The sequence below is a fragment of the Poecile atricapillus genome, chromosome 3 (assembly GCF_030490865.1).
Source record: "Poecile atricapillus isolate bPoeAtr1 chromosome 3, bPoeAtr1.hap1, whole genome shotgun sequence".
Classification (NCBI taxonomy): Eukaryota; Metazoa; Chordata; class Aves; order Passeriformes; family Paridae; genus Poecile; species Poecile atricapillus.
The window spans coordinates 115,310,359-115,330,278 of NC_081251.1; the positions used below are offsets into that span (position 1 = coordinate 115,310,359).

General features: G+C 46.7%; 2 protein-coding genes across 5 annotated transcripts in view; one reads left to right on the forward strand and one right to left on the reverse strand.

Moving 5' to 3' along the window:
- Positions 1 to 5,623, forward strand: part of RTN4 (reticulon 4) — a 41,293-nt gene extending 35,670 nt beyond the window's left edge. For all 4 annotated transcript variants that reach the window (XM_058833963.1, XM_058833964.1, XM_058833965.1 and 1 more), the window contains 4 exons: positions 1,568 to 1,637; positions 2,240 to 2,286; positions 3,285 to 3,343; positions 3,746 to 5,623. In XM_058833963.1, coding sequence (XP_058689946.1) covers positions 1,568 to 1,637; positions 2,240 to 2,286; positions 3,285 to 3,343; positions 3,746 to 3,788 — 219 coding nt within the window. In that variant the 3' untranslated portion in view covers positions 3,789 to 5,623. The remainder of the gene's footprint in view (positions 1 to 1,567; positions 1,638 to 2,239; positions 2,287 to 3,284; positions 3,344 to 3,745) is intronic.
- A 154-nt stretch (positions 5,624 to 5,777) lies between these two features.
- The window catches only part of EML6 (EMAP like 6), an 86,048-nt gene continuing 71,905 nt past the window's right edge, over positions 5,778 to 19,920 (reverse strand). Inside the window, exons 28-41 of the mRNA XM_058833967.1 lie at positions 18,471 to 18,549; positions 17,350 to 17,479; positions 16,697 to 16,795; positions 14,986 to 15,159; positions 14,106 to 14,314; positions 13,512 to 13,669; positions 12,791 to 12,905; positions 12,165 to 12,353; positions 10,970 to 11,142; positions 10,119 to 10,281; positions 9,551 to 9,654; positions 8,410 to 8,563; positions 8,037 to 8,137; positions 5,778 to 7,350 (exon numbers count right to left, since the gene is read on the reverse strand). Of these exons, the coding sequence (XP_058689950.1) occupies positions 7,326 to 7,350; positions 8,037 to 8,137; positions 8,410 to 8,563; positions 9,551 to 9,654; positions 10,119 to 10,281; positions 10,970 to 11,142; positions 12,165 to 12,353; positions 12,791 to 12,905; positions 13,512 to 13,669; positions 14,106 to 14,314; positions 14,986 to 15,159; positions 16,697 to 16,795; positions 17,350 to 17,479; positions 18,471 to 18,549 (1,873 nt within the window). The 3' untranslated portion in view covers positions 5,778 to 7,325. The remainder of the gene's footprint in view (positions 7,351 to 8,036; positions 8,138 to 8,409; positions 8,564 to 9,550; positions 9,655 to 10,118; positions 10,282 to 10,969; positions 11,143 to 12,164; positions 12,354 to 12,790; positions 12,906 to 13,511; positions 13,670 to 14,105; positions 14,315 to 14,985; positions 15,160 to 16,696; positions 16,796 to 17,349; positions 17,480 to 18,470; positions 18,550 to 19,920) is intronic.

Consider the following 19,920-nt stretch of genomic DNA (forward strand, 5'->3'; position numbering starts at 1 on the left):
GAGAGTTCAGCAAAATCTGCTTTATTTACTTGAGAAACCTGGCAGAACCCTTCAGTGCTGGGAGTGCTGCAGCCTCTCTGAGGGTTAACTTTGTGCCCCTCCCTGGTGCTGCTTTGTCACATCTCAAAAGCGCTGACAGATAAAGAAATCATCACTTGCAGTTAATGCACCTGAATTTTTAACAGGATCAGTTTTAAATGAAGCTCTTGAATTGACTTAATTTTGTTGCAGGGGTCATGGAATTAAACTTGCATTGACCATCATGCCCTTATCTTGTTGCTGGCTGTTGATTTTGTTTGGTTTGGATATTTTACATCCTTTGATAAGCTAAAATTGGATGTTGGGATACCTAAGTTCAGAGTGCCTTGGCTGCAGGCCAGTTACCAGGGTCCTGGCCCACACCCACAGTCCTGCACCCATGCATTGTTTTCCTTGCCAGCACTTTGTACCCGTCCTTTCCTTGGGTGCAGCTCCCGCTGATGGGAGCGTTTCCATCTTGGCTTGTTCTCCGTGCCCAGGTCTGCCCTCCCTGGTGCCAGTTCCAGCTTTCCCACGGTGTCTGTCCGGGGTTCTGCTGGAAACCAACCCCCTGTGCTGAGCTGCCCAGGGCTGGGGGCTCCAAGGAATAAATGCTGGGAAAGCCGCTGGTCCTGGCTGCTGCTCCACTCCCCAGCAGCTCTGCAACTCTAGAAGGAAGCGGCTGATTCTCCTTGGGAGGGATCCTGCCCTGAAATAGAGCTGGCAGCCCTGGGCCCCCTCCCACTGCTATAGGTCAGAGGTGTGCCTGGGACACTCCACCTGGCACTAAACGTGGGCAGACCTTTGTGTGGAGCTGGGAAGTGGAGCCTGTGTCCCACCAGGAGCTGGACAAATGGGAAGAGGGAACAGGGCTGGGATAGGGAGCCAGCAGTGGTGGCAGTGTGGGGCTTTAGGGATGTCTTTGCTTCTGAGCTTGGCTCTGACCCGGAGCCAGCTTCCATGTTTTCCACTTTTCGCTCCTCTAGTTCCTAAACTTTTTAATATCCAAAGTGCATTTTGGGTTTTTTGAAAGAGAAAAGGTAAATCAAGCCCACCCTACCCCGTTATCTTCCATCCAGGCTTTTCCTGATGTGACAGAGCCTGGTCTGGTGTGGTCAGAGCATGGCTGGCTGGACACCTGGGTGGCAGCAGGGCCACCACACACACACACACACACGTGTGACCTCCTTTCTCTCTGGCTCTGTCATGCACCAGCCCCTTGGCCTCTCTAAAGGCCTGGCCTGTCCCCTGTCTCTGGAGGATGGCAGGTAGGAACTGTGTGTGCCCATCATTCCTCACTGTGGAATTGGCACAGGGCAATGTCGGGCGCTGCTGACTCGGGCTGAATTGAGCCCCGTGACCTGGACGCAGGAGGCCTCGTATCCCATGACTGAATCCTTCAGCCATCTCATCAGCCAGCTCTGGTTACAGGAGGTGCACAAGGGTGAGGTGCACTTTGGGGCTGTTTAGTTTGGTATTTGTGTTTACAGCAAACTGTGGGGTGTCCTGGGCACAGACTGGCTGCTGACAGGCTCTTTTTCCCTTGCAGTTCGCAGTGTTGATGTGGGTTTTCACTTATGTTGGTGCCTTGTTCAATGGTCTGACATTACTGATCCTGGGTAAGTGTTTGACTCGTGTTACACACCTGTCACACCAGATAACCTTGGGGAAAGCAGTGGGGTCTGGTCAACGCTGGCAGGGTGGTCCTGTAGCCTCAAGATTATTGCATTTTTAGGTTCTTTGGGGTTTTTTTTGATAACACAACAGAATGGATAATTTTGAGTTGTTGAATTCCTTGAGATTGCTGATCTCCAGACCATTACATGGTTTACAGGTAGATTTGTTGTGCCTGTCCCTGCAGGATCTGCTGTGGCTGTGTCCCACTGCAGGATTTAATTTCTTATATCCCAGAGCAGGCTGGCTTCAGGTGTCAAAACCAACTGATGCCTGAGCAGCCTTTGGGAAGAATTTGCATAACCCACAGTGGAAAAGTGACCTGTGACCAGACTTACTGTACTGTTGCTGAGACCTGGAGAACAGCCCAGGCTTTCCTTAATAGGGATTATTGAATTTACTGGCCAACAATTGGTGCATGGGGCTTAGGAATTCATTTTTCTTGTACCTTTCTGCAAGACATATCAAGGTGTGGAAACCAGTCCTTGTTCAGCCTGAATGCCATCCCTGCTGTCAATATTTATATATTTGATGTGCTCTTTTCCAGCTTTGATTTCGCTCTTCAGTGTTCCTGTTATTTATGAGAGACATCAGGTGAGTGTTTAATAGAATTCATTAAATGTTTCATAAAATCAGCTGTGTTGAAGCAAGACCAAAAACAAATAATTCAAATTAATTTCAGTCTTCTGAAATATTTAAAGCCTTTAAAAACAGGCCTTTACCCAGGGGCCAGGGAAGGCTACTTTAGTACTTCAGTTTGAAGTTCAGACTGTGCTTTCCCTTTTCCTTCTTGGTGTGGAAGAAGAGGTTTTCCCAGAAAACAGTTCTGGAAAAGGCCTGATAAACTTGGAGGCCTTTTCTGCTGGTCCAGCTTTGGTCAGGACTTGGAGCAGCACTGGGCACGGTGTGTTGTTAATCCTGCTGTACCTTTTGGAGTTGATATTCAGGATTGGCTTCCCAAAGCTCTGTGGAATTTGTAGCCCTGGCAAAAACAGGAGGTGGGAGCTGCTTGGCCCAGTCCAGTGCTGCTCTTGGGAAGAGGCTCCCATGTAAAAGGAGGAGGGAGGAAGGAGCCAAAGTAAAATGCTTTTGATGAAATTATGGCCAGGGCTGTCTTGGGCAGGTCGCTGCACAGGAGGGGGGAGCCAGCTCTGGCTCAGCCCGTTTGTCTCCCCTTTCAACAACAAGGCTGCGGTGGGGGCGGCAGGAGCAGATGGTGGAGCCTCATGGGGCCTGGCCAGGCTCCTCCTCCACAGGGAAAGGCAGCCTGGAGCCCCGAGGCAGGAGCATGGACGGCTGTGGGGCTTAGCCTGAGCTGCAGCCTAAGCTGGTTACCCGGCCCAGCCCAGCTAAGCAGCTTTGCTGCTCTCTGGGGCCCAGAGGGGCCCGGCCCCACACCCACAACTGGACCTTGACAGACTGGGGAGAAGCCAGGGATTGAGTCCTTTGGGGCTTTGCCCACCGTGCCTCCTGGTGGGCGCGTTCCTGGAGTTCTGGAATCCCACTGGGAAATAGCCCTGGCTGAGCTCCCGCTTCCCCCAGAGCTCTGTGGGACTCAGCCGGGCTCTGACTTGTGTGTGCTTCAATTGCAGGCCCAAATTGACCATTACCTGGGACTCGTGAACAAGAACGTCAAAGATGCCATGGCAAAGTGAGTTGGTTTGGCTTTATTTATTTACCTTAGTGCTGATGACAGCTCCTGGCACATGTGGTGCTCCTGTCTAGGACTAATGTGTTCTTCCATGTGCCAGGCCAAGGAGGGAAAAGGTCTCTAACTCTGGACTGGGTGGGAAATGAGCTCCTTTATTGCTGATGCTGTCCTGAAACGAGCCTCTATTATTTCTAATAGAAATCTGTGTATTCCAACCCATTAGTGATACCTGAGCCCTCAGCAGGTGCACTTGAGGGGGGAATGAGTTCAGCAGTTCCATTGGGCTCTGGGTACAAAGGTGTGTTGAGGGTTCTTTTGCCATGTTGCTGTTTCTAAGACTCCATTTAACCTTTTCTTTTTTCCTGTTACTCAAATTTAGTTTTGTCTTTCTTCCTCTTGCAGGATCCAAGCAAAGATCCCCGGGTTGAAGCGCAAAACTGAATAAAAAAAAAAAAGCCTGAAGCAACTTATCAATAGGAAGTTCATCTTTTAAGGGGGAAAAATACTCATTGGATTTACACGGGGAGGGTCAGGGAATAGCAAACCCCTTGACATTGCAGTGCAATTTCACAGATCTTTATTTTTTAGCAACGCAGTGTTTGAGGAAAAAATAACTGTTTTGACTGCCATGTGTTTCATCATCTTAAGTATTGTAAGCTGCTATGTATGGATCTAAAACTAATCATCTTTCCTTATCCTGTGTGCAGCACTGGCTAATACAAACGACTGAGACAGCTGTACATTTGCTTCATCAGAGGTAGTTCCTGCTGCGTTCCGGAGGTGTAGAGCAGGTGGGGCAGAGGAGAACACTTCCCAGTTTGTGCACTGTGTATGGTCTGTGTAGATTGATGCAGATTTTCTAAAATGAGATGTTTTAGAAGAATATACCAGTTTAGCAAGTTTTGAAAAATCTTGCCTTTTTGGTATGAGTATAGCTGTATTGTGATTTTATTGTTTTATCAATTGCCAATATATATATATATGTGTTTCACAAAGCTTAGATCTTTCAGCTGCTCCACAGTGCTTTGTATGTCAGAGAACTGACTGAGGCCTGGACGAGCTCCAGAGCACACAAGCTTGAGAAACTAAAAAGTCTCTGTAAACACTGGCATCTGTTGGAACCAACAAAAGAGAAAAGAACAAAGAACCTCCACATAGAGTAAAAGAAAATTACAGCATACACTTTGTTGCACAAACGTACAGTAGTTGATCTTGAGCAAATACTTCTCCAGCTCTCAGACTCTGATAATCTGTGGACCGAGTATCTAATGCTGCAAATGTTGTTTGGAAACTTAAAGCCCTGTCCTGTTATGCAAGAAATGATAAGTGAAAATTTATACACTTGCAGTTTGAGCTGTACTGAACTAAGTCTGTGGAATGCATTGTGAAATGTAAAAAAAAAAACCAACAAAAAAGCAAAAAAAAACCACCCAACAACCAACCCCAAAACCCCAAGTATCAATAAAGCTTATAGACATAAAATAATACCGGTATTTGGCTTTCTTGAGGCAAGTTTAATCTATTTGTGTTTATTTGAAGTTCATTGTGATAAATATCCATTGTCCATGGTGGTGGCAGTAGTGTCCGAGTAGAGCGCGGTGCAGGGTGGGTTTGTCACGGTCCCTTTTCTTTCTCTGCACTGGGAAGGAGTTGCTCAGGGCCAGCTCCAGAGTCCCAGGGAGCTCCAGAGGGTGTCAGGTTCTTGGATTTTTGAGACAGGAATGGTGGATGCCATTTTCAAGTTTGAAGGAAATAAGTCCCAATAATCTTTCCAGGTCAACGTGTTGATTCTGATTGAAGAGCTGGACATTGAAAACTTGTGTACAAATTTATTTGAGATGCAGATTTTTAATGAATGGCATCTTGACCATTGAAAAATAGAAATTCATGCATTAATATTTCAGTTTACAGTAAAATACAGCGTTACTTCTGAGCATTTTATACAGGAAGCCAGACCATAGAAACATACAAACCGTAAGTAAGTGTTTTCCTGACAGACACTATTGCTTGAAGATATTTCTCACATCACTGTTGATTAATTCATTCTGCCACGCAACTGGTTTTATTTGGGATACAATCAACGTGGAAGGAAGGCAAACATGAGTGGTTACAACACAGGCAGAGGTGCTCACTGCTGGCACCACCTGACAGAACAGGATTTGATCCCGAAGGTTGCTTTAAAAAACAGACTGCATAGGGACTCGTACTGTGTATCTGACAAACTGCTCTGCTGTATAGTCATATAAGGCATTAATAAATTCAATTGTAAAAAAAAGGTGATTCTTTGAGGTTGCTGAAGCACTTTGTGTGTTAAACAGACAGGAATCCACTCCTTTAATGGGATGTTTTTGCTACTTTTCTGTGCAGTGGGCAGCAGAAACGGACTGGCAGGAAGGTTCCAGAGTTCAAAAGCCTATTGTCCTGCACTGGGACTAAAGCACTATTGCTTTTCAGAGACTAAATGTAAGTCTAAATGTTTTACTTTAGCCTTTATTTCTTTCAATTAAGAAATTCAAATTATTTCAAAATATGGATGTTGTTCCATGCCCAGAATCTTAAGTATCTTAAATACCTATTTTGACATTGCCCATATTTACTATTCCTTTTTAAACTTCCTCCAATTCCACTTTTTGAGTCCTTTGAGTTTTTAGTTTTGACAAGATATTCTAACAAATAGTGAAGGGCTTGAGTTGCCTTTTGGGAATATCTGTCCATGGTTCCAGTTCCTCATGGAGGCAGCTCTCCTTTGCTGTCCCCCAGGCCAAGGGGCTCTGTGGAGTGAGGGAGAAGCAGGGACAGGGAGAGGAACCCAGAGTCAGCCAGGAAAAGCTTTTCCCAAAGAAAACAAAGCTGCATTTCCTGGTTCCAGGGGATTTATGTTGTGCTTGCAAGCAGCACGGACTGGCTGGAGGGCACACGTGGCCCTGCTCTAGGGACATTGCAGGGATTCCTTTGGAGGCTTAGGATGCCCCTCCAGAACAGGAAATAGGAATTGATGGAGGTTTTTCCCACCAGGCCGAGATTCTGGCTGGCCACTGCCTGTAGGAGTGTAAAGCACATTTTCCCAGAAATGGGGAGCATGCAGAACACTTGGGGAATGACTCCTCAATCTTGGTGTTAAAATCTCTTGAACCAAGTCTGTCCAAAGGCTCTCCTCTCACTCACTGCTGGAGTTGAGCTTGCGCTGCCGGCTGCAAGAGCAGCTGCCCAGGAGCTGCCGTCCCTTTTTGGCCTTCTGCCAGCACAGAGCCGCTCGCTGTTGGAAACACGGGCAGTTCACTTGTGAAGGAATTAAAAACCCAAAGCAGAAACCAGGGATAATGTAAGTACCCAGCTGGAAAAGGTGAGAATGGTTTAGCCCTCCTCTGGGTGAGAGTCATAGCACCATGTGTGAAAAGCAGGGGGGGGAGGCAAGGCTGCAGCCCAAACTACTAGAAAATTATTCCAAGGCACTTCATGGATAGAAAATTTTGCCAAATATATATATTTAAAAATAAAATGGACTTAAAAAAAAAGGATACTTTGCTCCTTCAATTAATGAAAGCTGAAGGATGACCTCCCCCCTCCCCAGCCTGCTGTTAAATCCTCCCAGCTTTACTGAGTGCACTAAATTGGAGTTTTAAGCAGGTGTGGTTAAAACCCACCCACTTTTTGAACTTTGTTCAAGCCACAAATTTGGATATTAAAGGGCCCAGCATTTTGTCAGCGTTTTCTCCCTTTTCAGACACTGTTTGAACAACACAGTATTAGGCAAAAGCAGCTTTGTGAGTGAACCGTTCACCCCTTTGGGATCCCCAGGTTACCCTTCAGACCTCAGCTTCCTTCGCAAGGGCGTCGGGCTCTCCAACGCCAGCTCCCATTCCCTCTCGCTAAGTTGGGATGAGTGATCTGGAAATGTCAGCCTGCAACAGGGCTGGGATTCCTGCAGCCCCAGGGACATTCATTCCCTCGCTGGGGCAGGACAGCAGCAGCCAGGGGCTCCTCAGAGACAGCGCCACACAAACACACTGTGGAGACAGGAGGAGAGCAGGGATTGGCCTTTGGCACAGCCCAGGGAGCCAGGAAAATAAACACACTGGGTGTGGGGAGTACAGACTCTGTGTGTGTGTGTGTGTGACTGTGTGTGAGACTGTGTCTCTGTGTGTGTGTGTGTGTGTGTGTGTGGCTGCAGTGTGAGCACTGTGTGTGTACTGTCTGTGTATGTGGGAATTGTGTGTGTGTGTGTGTGTGCTGTCTCTGTGTGTGCTCTGTGGGCAGTGTCTGCACTATATGTGTGTGTGCTGTGCCTGGCTGTGTCTCTGTGTGTGTATCTGAGTGTGTGCACTCTGTGTATCCATGGTTGCTCTGTGTGTGTGTCCATTCTGTGCACTAAGTGCAGTGTGTGTGGGGGATGTCTGTGTGTGTGCACACACGTGTGTGGCTGTGTGTGTGTGTGCACACGTGTGTGTCTGTGTCCCTTTCTCTAGGTGTATCTCTGTGCCTGTGTGTGTGTGTGTCTGTGTCCCTTTCTCTGGGTGTATCTCTGTGCCTGTGTGTGTGTCTGTGTCCCTTTCTCTGGGTGTATCTCTGTGCCTGTGTGTGTGTCTGTGTCCCTTTCTCTGGGTGTATCTGTCCCTGTGTGTGTGTGTCTGTGTCCCTTTCTCTGGGTGTATCTGTCTCTGTGTGTGTCTGTCCCAGTCCCAGCCCCAGTTACCTGCAGTCGTCCCCTCCGGTGCTCACCACGAACTTGTCATCGTGCGAGAAGCGGATGTTGGTGACGTGCGCCGAGTGCCCAAAGTACCTCTTGTGTTTGGCCTGTGGGACAGGAGAGCAGCTCAGGGCTGGTGCCAGGCACAGTCTGTGCCCGCAGCCATCCTGAGCCCGAGGCCTTTTCTCTCCTGGGAGCTGCCCGTGGATGGGCTGTGCTGGTTGGGTGCTGCAGGGGCGGCCTGGGGCACAGCCCGAGCAGTCTGGATGCCGTAGGAGCTTCCTGAGGATGGCCCACGCTGCTTGGGTGCTGTGACAGCTGTGCCCAGGGGTTTGGGAAAAGCAAAAGCTGCTCAGGTGAAAATCAAACAGGCACTTACAAATTTCTCCGTGCATGGGAAGTCAAACAGCTTGACCAGGCCGAAGTCATCTCCTGTGACTATGTTCAGGCCAGCGTGGGTCACACAGGCACAGTTGACATCTGCTTTATCTGCATTTCGTGGCCAGATCCCAATGACTTCATCTCCAAGAATGCTGTTCCAAAATCAAGGTAAATAACATGCATTAGACCATAAGACTTAAAGCCAACACAGGTCAGTAATAAAAAATTGCTGCATTTAAAATAAAAATGTCCCCTCTAAATGACTGCCCTGGGCTCATCATGGAGACCATCACACATACAGCATTTTTATGTGATTCTTAAACAATCTCTATCCATTAATCCTTAGGTTTATTTCCCAGGAAACCACTGGCATCATTCTACACCAGCGCCTTGTGCAGCTCTGGTCTCCATGAGCCTTCCTCTGGGATTTCTGACTACACTGTTCCGCAGCCATGAGTTCCTGACTGAGGGAATGCTTGTCTGGATGTCCACTTGTTCTCAGAAATAGCTGTTCTGCCCTGGCTTCAGTTCTCTGTAATCATTTACCCACAGAGTTACTGTCAGAGGCATCTGCCCCCTCCCAGCAGCTGTCAAGAGTCTTCTGAAATGGTGAATTTGGGGCAGATTTTTGTGCCAGCAGCGCAGTCAGAGTAGGAGGATTCTCATTTACCTTCTCCTAGCCCTGCCTGGTTCTCACCCACTGCCAGCTCTGCCTTTGGCCTGTCCCACTTCTCACAGGAGGAGCACAGACAGAGTTCTGCAGTGCTGGGAGCAGATTCCTGTGTGCATCCACATCAGGAACTGTTTTAATGACACAACAATCAAATGTTTCCAGGCCTTCCATGCTGCTGGTGTTTGCTGATGTGGGACAAAGCTGCCTGGAGTGGCCCAGAGCCTGCTGTGAGTGGCAATGAGCCACTGTGGCTCTGTGACAGCCCCTGGTGTAATTAGCAGCACCAATTACCGCAGACACCGAGCAGCCACGGCTGTGTGTGAAACCGCAGGGGTGTCAGAGCTCTGAGGAAGCAGAGGCTGGGTGTGCTCACAGGTTTGCCAGGCCCTGGGGATGTGTCAGCACCGACACAGCCAACGCTGGGAGCTGGCCCCAGTGCTGGCCCCATGCTCCTGTCGGGTGTTACCTGGTCCACGTGGCCCAGGTGATTTTCTCTATTACTGCAGGGTCTGTGATTTGCTTTCCCAGTGGCACCTCGTGAACTTGACGCTTGTAGGCACCTGTGGATACCTGAAAGTGGGAAAGGGAATAACCTGGAAACTCTGCTAATAACTACATCATTTTCTTTAAGAGTTCCAGCAGTCCTAACAGGTTTTATCAGAAATTAACCATCTAGGATGACATTATCTTTTTTCCTCATTATCTGGAATTCATCATGTGCCCTATAAAGGAATAATAAAGTTACAGGATGATGATGGAAGGAGATGTTCACATGCAGAACTGACAGATTTTCTCTCCTCTATCTCAACCTAATTTTACTAAATCAGAAACATTTCTGAAGGAAACCTCTTCAACAATTTAATTAAAACAAATTAACCCAGCTCTCACACACATCCCAGCCTCAGGGAGGAAGAGAACTGCTTTCATATGGTTATAATCCACAATTTGTGTTTAGCTTTGTTCCCATTCCATTGATGTGGGGTAATGCTTTGCCCTTAGCACAGCTGGAGCGCTCTGGGCTATCCCAGACATACCTGGATGTACCTGCTGTCTGCAGAGAAGTCCATCTGTATGACAAAACTGGCAATGTCCTTGCAGTAGCCAATTCGGTTTAGGGTTGTGCCTTGAGTGAGATCATAAAAATCCACAGTATGTTCCTGTGAGCCCACTGCCAGAAACCTGTTATCTGGACTGATCCTAGACAGTAAAACGTGGGGTGGGATGTCACTGGCTGGTTCAGTGCAAGATTTGCATTTGCTAACGTGACAGCAACTTTTTTTAATGGAAAACACAAAAAACCTTCTATCAACAGCAAGACTGAGCCCAACCCAAAACTTGATGCTTAAGAGAAGAGGAAGACTCAGGAAATCTTTGACAGAGGACAGGGTTAGATGGGATATTGGGAAGGAATTGTTGCCTGTGAGGGTGGGCAGGCCCTGGCACAGGGTGCACAGAGAACCTGTGGCTGCCCCTGGATCCCAGGAAGTGTCCCAGGCCAGGTTGGACAGGGCTTGGAGCAGCCTGGGATGGTGAAAATGTCCCTGCCCATGGCAGGAGGTGGGACTGGATGAGTTTTGAGGTCACTTCCAAGCCAGCCCATTCCATGACTCTGTGGTTAAATGATGTTAACGTTGCACTCCCATAAAGCCACAGCATGGAGCGTACAGAGCAATCCTCTGGGAGTCAGCAACAGGAACTGCAATCTGCAGAATTCATTCCCATAATTACAGCTGTGCAGTGTGGCTGTAACTGAATTAAAGCACCACCACAGTGCCCTTCACCAGCTCTCACAGCTTTCAACAAACACAGACTTGCAAAACCTCTGCAAATCCCCTTGGCACTCGAAGGCCGTTTCCTTGAGCCTCGTGTTTTGAGCACCTCCTACCTGATGTCCTGAATTGCAGATTTCCTGTCCCTCTTCTTGCCCCAGACCTTGAGGCTGTTGACCAGCAGGACGACGAACTCTCCGTTCCTCATGCCGATGGCCACCATCTCTCCGTCGGGGCTGTAGGCGGCGCAGCGCGCGGGGTGCCCCAGGCTCACCTTGTTCACCAGCTTCTGCGGGGACACACGCAACAGGCTCACACCTCCCCAGCACACGGACAGCTTCCAAACACAAAGTGTATAAAACTTGCTTAATTAAAAACAAATCGTCTCTGTTTCCCTCTAAACATAAACCTGAAATGTCACACCGAGACTCGCATCCCACCAGGCATATGTCGCTAGGCAGACTTCAAAATAGAGATGTGATTCGGATGGGGGGTTCATGTTTGCATTATTTTGTAGACTGACATCCACTTTCACACCAGAAAAAGGACTTTTTAGCAGGAGCTGAAAAATCTATTTCCTAATTTGTTTCAAGGGTGGCTTTGACACCTTCAACAAACTGCTGATTGGCACAGAGCTTTCCAATTCCAAACGTCCTAGAAAGCTCTTGCATTTTCACCTAGCTGGTTGTATTTATAATACATTCATTTTCCTCATTCAAATTAATTCCTGATAGCTCAGGTAACAAGCTTTTGAAAAGGTTTATGCTGGCCAAAGTGAGCAGAAACCTTTTTGGTGTTTTTTTTTTCAAATGTTTTGTTGTTTTTAAAAATGGTTGTTGTTAGTCAATTTGGCTTGGAAAAATCCCTGAGGCAACATGCAGAGTTCCAAAGGAAGGCTCTGAAGGGGAGGGAGCCGTGCCTGCCAGGAAGGCAGAATGATGGCCAGGGGCTGTGTGTGACAGCACAGTCTGTGTCACCCAGACTGGCAATGTGGAACTAAAACGCTTCCTTGATCCCCCAGGCTGCAGATTTAGATCAAAATAAGCAATGCCCAACAAAAGGCACTCCATGGGCAGGTGTGCTGGTGAGTCCCTGCATTCCTCTGGGAGTGCTGGCTGTGGGACACCTCTCCTGCACCAAGGATTCACCTTCACACTCACAGCAAGGAAAGAACTGGGGCCAAACAAAGCCAAAACCTGCTCAGGACAGAGGCAAAACCCTGCTCTCATTCCAGGGCTGCTCAAAGGCACAAAAAATGGGTGCTTGGATAAAATGTTCCTTTTTGATCACTCTTACATTCACGGTACTCACTTTGTCCGACAGGTCCCAGATCCTGGCTGTTCCATCATTGCTTGCAGAGATAAATATGTCTTTGGAGGGGTGAGTTGCCAAGCCCCAGATTTCCCCTTCCATATGACAGTCAATTAACAAGTTTGAAGCAGCATTTTTTTCTCCTACTTCAAGGATTTCTCCATCTTTTGTTCCCACTAAGATTTTCCCCTGTTTGTAGGCAAAGAAAAGGAGTGGAGAGAGGTGGTCAGTGTAGCAGGAACTGCCATGGTCTAAACTGCCACAGCTTCCTTGGCAAATACTTGGAAAATGCATGAACAGGTTAAGTTTGTAATTGGTTAATGGCTACTTGATTGGAAAGATAAAACAACATTCCTCAGAGGTGGTGTTATCGAGGAATGTGTCAGATTCCTGGACAAAATGCAATAGAGACAGCTAATAATGGCTGGGAGGTGCCATCCTGTGCAGCATCACAGCTCCTTTCTCATTTACAATTCAAACACATGCACGAGTGACTGCAGCAAGTCAAATCACTCTGTTATTTCCACTTTACCAAAACTCACGGCCTCCCAGTAACTGCCAGTGGGGGTTTTGTGGCTTTAAAGAGCAGAGAGAAGCTCAGGGAAGCAGCTGAGGCCGCTCCTCACCTTGCCCCGGCACACGGAGCGCACGCACTCGATGAGCTGCCCGGTCTCCAGCTGGAAGGCTCGGCACCGCTTCATCTCCTGGTCCCACAGCTTCACTGCTCCTCCCTCCTTCGTGCTGCAAAGGAGGCCTGCTCTTACCTGCAGGGCTCCTTGACACACAGACATCCCAACAGCATTTTTCTGCTTGAGTCACAAAACATGCATTGACCCACCCTCCACTCGATATCAGGACACCTCATTATGGTGCAATGGGAAGTAAATAATAAAAAAATTAAATGCTTTCACACTTGGTGTTTTAAACAGCACCATGATCTGTACAAACCAAACTGTTCTCCTGCCACTAATGTCAAATCTCTGTTTCTTGTGGTAATCCCAACACCTGCAGCATCTCCACAGGGAGAGGCTGGCTGTAGCTTGACAGAACCAAAGAAGGGAACTCCACTTATGGCAGGAGCTCAGGCAATGAGAGCTTATCCAGGTGTTTGGATCAATCCCAAAGAGGTTCAGTGTGGCCCTGCTGCAGAACTTGTGCCACTGTGACCCTCAAGTGTCCTCCTTTAGTCCTTCACTCACTGAGCCACCTGGGCAGGTCATGCAAAACTGAGAGTGAAACAGCTACAGCATAGAGAGTGTTAATCTCTGGGGTGCTGGATAGAAATGAAAACAAAAACCACACAAGAGAGACAGAAGTTGGGCACTTTAGGAAGATCCTGTGTCTTACGGCCTCTCCTTCCCTCCAGTGACAATGAGCCCGTCCCGCAGAGTCGTGTACATGGTGAACACCGGTCCCGTGTGAGCCTTGGCCACCAGCCTGACCAGGAAATGATCCTTCCACACGTACACATCTCCATTGATGGCACCAGTGAACGTGAGGTTATTCTGCAACAGACACCAGCAATCTCTGATACAATACACGCCTCGGCATTTTTGTTCAGCTTCAAGTCAAATTCTTTAAATTAAATTTAAAAGTCCTTAATGACCACACTGGGTTGTCACCACTGGTGATATCACACCAAATACCATTAGCAGAAAAAATGATACGTGAAATGAGAAATCAGAGTTTAAATTAAACCAGCAAAGTAAAAAAACACAAAACAAACCAAAAAAACCCCAGGGTATTAGGTGTGCACAGAACTTAATAGAAAACATCCACCCAGTTGTGCTCAGGAAATTCAGGGAAGCATCTCAAGGTGCACAAGTTTTAAATCCACATTTCACTAACAAGCACTGGGTTGGATTTCAGCAAAGAAAACTGACCCTTGCAGGTTTAATACAAAGGTAATGTAAAATCCTGTAGCTGGTAATTTGAACTCACTGCTCCAAAGGCAACAGAGAGCATGGTTTGCATTTTGGCATCTTCCATGGAACCAATGACTCCTTTCTTGTAGAGCAGAGCGCTGCCAGCCAAGGTCCAGAACTTCATGTGTTTGACCCCCACGGACACGAACTGAGTGTCAGAATCCGGGCGGAACTCCACAACAAAGATCCTCTCCAGATGTCCTCCCCTGCTGGCAACTTTAGCCCCTGGGTTAATCAGGAAAGGATAAAAACAAAGCTGAATTTACCTGAGGAATTAAGCTCTGATATGATTTTATCAATTAAATTGAGCTGGTGTTGGATTGGAGATCCCAGATGCTGAAAGCTGCAAATCCCAGCACTATTTAGTGTATCAAACATCTTAATGCAACTCCCAAAGTCCCTGGTTATTCCATTGCACCCCACAGATTTAGGAAATGCAGATGTAAGGCCTTCACAGCACAATCTGTCTCCTGGGTCAGTGAAATAACACAGAAATATTGGCTATCATCTGGTGAAAAATGCACAGGGACACACTAATGAGCTGAGGCACTTTTCCTCCCCCCTCCACCTTTTCCAAAGATAATTCTTTTCTGGAAATTACTTCCCAAAGGCCTATCTCCAGCACAGTACTTAAAGTGTTTTGGGAAAGAAAAAGAAAAAATGTCCCTAATTTCATGTAATTTTATGTTAAGCATCATTCTTTTCTTAATTTCCACTGACAACAGGTGTTTACAACTTATCTTCCTGTTCATATTTTCTAGCCCTTTGCCATCTTTAACTGATTAACTGAGATACTCAGAGTGAGGACACAAAAGTCCAAAGGCTTGAAAGGCAAAGGCAATCATTGTGCACAGCTCTGTTAGGCTGAAGGAATGTGATTTCCCCCTGGTTTTTACCTTCTTGCCACCTCCAGACGGTGATGGTGTGTTCTGGGTCGACTCCCACCGACACCAGAAGTTTGCCAGTGGCACTAAAGTTGACGTAATTGACCCCTTTGGTGTGGAAGCAGCGCAGCATGGAAAGGGTTTGCTTGCTCATGGCATCCCATATATGAATTGTGGGGGTTGTACCTGCGGGCAGAGAGAGGCAGAAAACCAGAATGAATTCTGGAGAGCTTCAGTGCAAAGCAGGCATTTTTCAAGAACATTTAACCTGGACAGACATTAGTTGGGGGGGTTGGATTTGTTTGAAGATTAGCACTACTGGGAAACAAAGAGAAACCAAAATAGCTGGCAAAACACAGGGAGGGAATCATTGTAGTCCATGAAGTCAGACAAGTTCTAAAAGAACAACGTAACATTCATGAAGAGCCTCATGCAAAAGAAATTGCCTGCAGATGTTTCACTTGTATCCATGGTTCACACAGATACAACGAGGCAACATGGAACTCGTACAGGACTCTGCTAAATTCACAAACAAATCAGCCTTACCTGGGAATTCTGTCATGTCACCTGCATTGTGAGAGCAATGGCAAATGAGGAAGCACCAAGGGAAAACAATAGGTGAAATAAGTCATGTGGCACGTGCTGAAGTGCCAGCATCAGCACCAGAAGGAAAACAAAATTAAAAACTTGGGAATGGATATGGATTAAATCAACAAAACAAAGAAGCAGGAATATTGTTGAACTTTTTTGGGTATATCGGCTTTTATACACAAATATTGCAACAATATTTAGTACTTTTAAGTTTTAAAAATGGTATCTAAAAGAAATGTTAAAGGCATGCAGGTTTTAAAAATTGTTAAATTCAGAAGTGAAGTGAATCTCAAGTTATACCAAGTATCACCCAAACTCAGAAGCACTGATCTCCTGAGGCCTAGCAAAGGAGCCTTTTCCACACCACAGAAATCAGAGTTTTGCACAGCTCTGGCACCCCAGAGCAGGTTTGGGTGCTCCCTCCACATTCCAGCTGCAGTGAGCGTGCTCAGGACAGGCAGCAGAGGTTTGTGTTTGGCACTGTGTTCATCACTACCATTCCCTGCCCCTGTCCTATGGACATTCTCCAGGATTCCATTCTCCTTCTGGAATGGGCTGAGGGGATGTTCTGACCCCGCTCTCCTCCATAAAGTTAATTATTCCAGCATTAGGCTGAGAGGCAGCAGATCCTTCTCAAGGCTTGGGACAACTCATCCTGCATTCCCCATGGAATGTGTGCTCCTGCAGGACTCTGCAGGTAAATAATAAACACAAATACACGTGGTTTCTCAGCTGGCCCCTGGGACGTGCCCTAACCTCTGCTGGGATCTCTCTCTGTTCCTGGCCTTTTCTGTACAGCTCCTGTGTTCCTGCAGAGAAAATGATGCTCAGTGTATTCTCACTGCTAAACAGTGCCTTGAACACAGGAAGGAAAAAAGGAATTCTATAAATCAGATTATTGAGATGATTAGGCAGTTTATCAAAGCTTGCCTTCTGAAATATGATTACACTACAATTAACTCTAAAATCCAATCACAATCACAATCAGAAAGGGAATTGAAAGAGTAAGAAAACCCTGGAGCTTGATTACTTCTTCCAAATCAAAGAAGAAGTAAAATTCCCCCACAGAAAAGCCCCAAATAAATCAGTGCCCTGAAAAGAGTGAGGAAGGTTTGCCGTGGGGGTCACGTACCGATCTGGCTGGTGGCCACCACGTTCTTGTACTTGGGGTGCTGGTTCACCGTCAGGCACAGGATGTCATCAGTGTGCTCCAGGTAGAAGCTCTGGCTGCCTAACAACACCCAGAGAGGATTTCAGTCACCACAGGAGCCAGGGGAGGGTCACCACAGGAGCCCAGAGTGTTTGGGCAGCCTGGTACAAACTCTGCTGGGGAGGAGGGGCCGCTCAGGCTGCCCTGCTCTCACCCCCAGGCACCGCTCCCAAACGCTCTGTGCACACAACCATCAGCACACGCCGTGGATACTAAAGCAATATCTGGGAAATGATCCATCCAGCCAGGGAATCAGCCCAAGAATCAGCCCACAGCCACCAAAGAAACACCAAAGCTGCCGATGCAAGCCCGGGTTTCCCAGTGAAATCCCAGTGAACTGAGGCAGTGACGGGGGAAGCAGAGGGAAGGACAGGTGGGGCCGTCCTTGTTTCCCAGCCCACAGAGGCTGTCCTAGGACTGGAGTCCCCAAAGGCCACCTACAGTGGGTTTGTGCTACTTATCAGGATGAAAAATATGAGAAAGTCATGGGAATATTAAAAAGTTCAGGCTTTTGGTCAAAACCATTTTCTTTATAAAGCAATTTTATCTCCAAGTAGTGTTTCAAGTGGAATTACCAGTGGAGAGGTTTTGGACAATGCCTGCTGCAGCTGTGTGGAAAATAATATCAGCACCATCGTTCAGGTAATGGAGGTTGTTGCGACAGTCAAATCCTCTGTACCCAAACACATGGTCTAAAGCCAGCTCCTGGCCCAGGAAAACAAAGAGAACAAGAGTGAAATGAAAGGAAAAACAAGGGGATTTCAGAGTCTGGACCACTCAAGGACAATTTTAAATTACACAAGTACAAATATCTTGTAGAGGCAATAGAATAACAAAACAATTATTAGTTATCCCCACTCTGCTCGTTTATTGAGGCATAACATTATCAGAGGCTATCAACAACTTTTAATTGTTCAGCTAAAGCACTGCACTTATATTATTTTCTTTTTTAATTACTCAGAGGGCTATAAATGTTCCAGTTCTTTAAATTTCCATTCCAAACAGATACAACTCACAGAACATGTTTGATTTTATTGCTCTTCCCCTCACAGTTTAATATTTATCTTGGCTATCAGATATTTTAAAGAAGCCATCTGCAGAGTTTTCAAAATTCATTCTCATAAATTGCCAAATTTCCACAGACCAAATTCTGACCTTAAAGTCCTTCAAGGAAGCCAGGGCAGGCTATAAGCAACTCTGTAATTAAGACATTAATCAAAGGTGTAATTGCAGCTTACAAGGAGCAGTTGCCAAGGAAATTTCCTGCAGGAACTCAGGATGGTTAATGGATTGCTGTCAGAGCTGCCTTGGAGCCCTGAAGCCAGACTTAATGACTGTCCCAAACACAATCACAGCTCACTGGGAACAATCCCAATTAACCACAGACCAAGTGGTGCAAATTGTCCACACAGGTCACAGAGTATTCCTTGTTCTGCATGTTATGAGGGACTTCAAACAAGTGGTTTGGGAAGAAGTTCCAAAGTCAATGAGCAAATTCCAGCATTCAAAACCCTGCACAGGATTTTTCCTGGGCCAAAGTGCTGCTTCTGGATGTATTTCCCTTGGGACTGAGCAGGGAGCATGGGAATGCACACACTCTGTGATTGTACCTGCCCTTCACTGAGAGACAAACCAGGGATGGATTTCACCCAGCACATGTTACTTATAAAGAAATTTTATAAATATTAATCCTGACCTCAACCAGTTTCTTTTTTTTGTTGACATTGTTCTTCTGCAGTTTCTCAGGCTGAGGAGCAGCTCTGCTCACGGGTGGCCTGAAAAGAACATTTAAAAAAGGAGACAATCAATATGTTTGAAAGTAAAACACAGTCTTCAAAACCACAGCACATGTGAGCAGCAAATGGACAGTTGCCCCTGTATGATTTTTTTCAGGGTGGTACAATAAACTGATTAAAATCCTGCACTTTAGGAGAGAAAGAGCAGAAACATTGATGTAGACTTTGTGGATGAGTGGCAGAACAAACAAAAGACCCCAAACCACAATGGTTTAAATCCATGGAAAAATCCTTGAATATGAAATGATGGCAAATTGGTGCTTTCAGAAATGATCTGAAGCAATTTCTGCAGCTGGCAGTTGACCTCTGCCCAGCCTTGCTTCTTCTGAGAAACCCCACCCCAAAACCTTAATATGGCTTCAATAAGATCTTCTCAAAGTCATATTAAAGATAAAATGGTTGCATTTAAATGCACAAGTCATTCATCCAAGGGAATTTGGGAGACTGAGGCCAGCAAAGCTTTTTGATATAATTATAGTTGCTAAAAGTAGCTGAAGAGACAAATGCAGAACATGGGTTGAGACAAAATCTGATGTGTGCAAATGGTCTGTAAGGCCAGATAACCTCTGCTGCTGCTGTTGATCCTGCTGGGAAAAGAGGGACAGAGCTAAGGGGAGCACTTGGAAAGCATTCCCAGAGCTTACAATTCCAGTAAAATGTGACCTTGCAATTACATTCCACATGCTGTGAAATTTGTTCCCGTCCCAAGACCGTAACTACCAGTAATTCCCATTTTGCAAAAAATTAATTGGAGAAGAATGAAATCCCTTTTGTGTATAGGGAGCTGCTTCTTCTGGAGCTGGATTTTTCATGGAAGGTATTAAAGGCACGATGGGCAGAGCCCTGTGGGATTGAGCAGTAGGACAACCCGAGCTCTGAGCCAGCAAAGCTGGAGGTCTCCAGCCTAACCCACGTCCCAGGCACACAAGGACCAACAAGCACATCAGCAGGTGAGCCCACGACACGAAGAGAGTGAAAGAATTACCTTGATCCCCTTGGAAGCAGCAAAATAAAGCCAAGCAAGAAACTTAATAGAGTTTAGGAGTCACTTCTGAGCACGAGACTCATGCACAAGCACTTGGAGAGCGCAGCAGTCATTCCTTGGGCACAACACATGCTATCCAAGCATGCCAGCAAGAACTAAAACAGAAACCAAAGAGTGCACAGACCCAGAAACATCGCACCCGGCATCCCTGGGCAGGCTCGGAGCCAAAGATCCTGCAGGATGGAGGGGAAAGGGGAGCTACATCCAAGCTTCCTGCACACTTTGCACTGCAGCAGAATGGGATTCCTTGGCTGGTTTGTTTTCAGGAGCCTGGCTGGGCTGGTAGGAAGCTGACAGTGTCCCAG